Genomic DNA, 1,136 nt, shown 5'->3' with positions numbered 1-1,136 from the left:
CCCCCCCACCTCTGGGGCGGGTGGGCGAAGGGGTCCTTGGCCTTGGGCTCGGCTGCCAGGACCTGCTCGCACTCGTCCAGGTCCTCGTCCGGCTCCGGCCGCTTCTCCTCCTTCTTGGGGGGCTTCTCCTTCTTGGGGGGCTCCTTCTCCTTCTTGGGGGTCTCCTTCTCCTTCCGGGCCTGGCTCTCCGCGAATTTCTTGGCTGTCCCACCCCAAAAATCAGCTTAATTTGGGGTTTTTTTCATCCAAAAAAACCCCTTAAAATTCCCCTAAAATTTGCTTTTTCTGCCCTTTTTTAAGTCCAAAAAAAGCCTTTTAAATCCCTTTTTTTTCCTTTAAAATGACCCACCCTTTCAAATCCCTAGAAAAACCCTTTAAATTCCCCACAAAAACCCTAAAACTGTTTTTTTTTTTTCTTCTCAAAAAAACCCTGAAGTCCCTCTTTTTTCCTCTTTAAATTATCTCTGGAGCAGACACAAGATCCCAGGAAGGTCCCCAGGTGTCCCTGTCCCCCCTTGGTGTCCCCTCACCGTCGAACTGGGCCATCCTCTGGCACAGCTGGACCTCTCCCAGGACAGCCTTGAACTGGGGCTGGTTCAGGCAGGTCAGGAACCAGCGGTTCACGTTCCCGAAGGGACCCCGGAACGCGGGGTCAAGGACCTGGAAAGGGACAGTGACAACCCTAAATCCCTCTGGGACACCCCAAAGCGCACCTGGGACAGTCCAAATACCCCTGGGAGCCTAAAAACCCCACTGGAACGCTGGATCCAGCGCCTGGAAAGGGACAGCGACGCCCCCCGGAGCCCCTAAATGACCCCAAGTCCCCCCAAAACCCCATAAACGACCCCAAAACCCCGCAAGTGACCCCGTACCTGCTTGTAGAGCCAGAGCAGGGCGCACACCAGGCTGATGTCGGCCAGGCTGACCCTCTCCCCCACCAGGAAGGTTCTGGTCTTCAGGTGCCCGTCCAGGACCCCCAGGACCCTCCTGACCTCCTCCTTCGCCACCTCGGTCGCCTGGGGGGCACCAAAAATTGGGGAAGGGGCTCCAAAATTAGGGAGGGGACCCCAAAAACCACCCCTACCCCCCTAAAAAACCCCAAACCCCCTGAAATCTCCCCCAGGACCGGCCAAAAA

General features: G+C 56.3%; 1 protein-coding gene across 1 annotated transcript in view; it reads right to left on the bottom strand.

The window, feature by feature from the left end:
- EEF1G (eukaryotic translation elongation factor 1 gamma) overlaps positions 1–1,136 on the bottom strand; it is a gene marked incomplete at its 5' end in the record, with an annotated part of 3,781 nt that overhangs the window by 1,613 nt on the left and 1,032 nt on the right. Inside the window, 3 exons of the mRNA XM_017747265.1 lie at positions 10–202; positions 531–660; positions 873–1,060. Coding sequence (XP_017602754.1) covers positions 10–202; positions 531–660; positions 873–1,060 — 511 coding nt within the window. The remainder of the gene's footprint in view (positions 1–9; positions 203–530; positions 661–872; positions 1,061–1,136) is intronic.

Source organism: Corvus brachyrhynchos, unplaced genomic scaffold (genome assembly GCF_000691975.1).
Source record: "Corvus brachyrhynchos isolate BGI_N302 unplaced genomic scaffold, ASM69197v1 scaffold442, whole genome shotgun sequence".
NCBI classification, from domain to species: domain Eukaryota; kingdom Metazoa; phylum Chordata; class Aves; order Passeriformes; family Corvidae; genus Corvus; species Corvus brachyrhynchos.
Note: the sequence above shows the minus strand (reverse complement) of the source record. Positions and strands in the feature narration are given on the sequence as shown.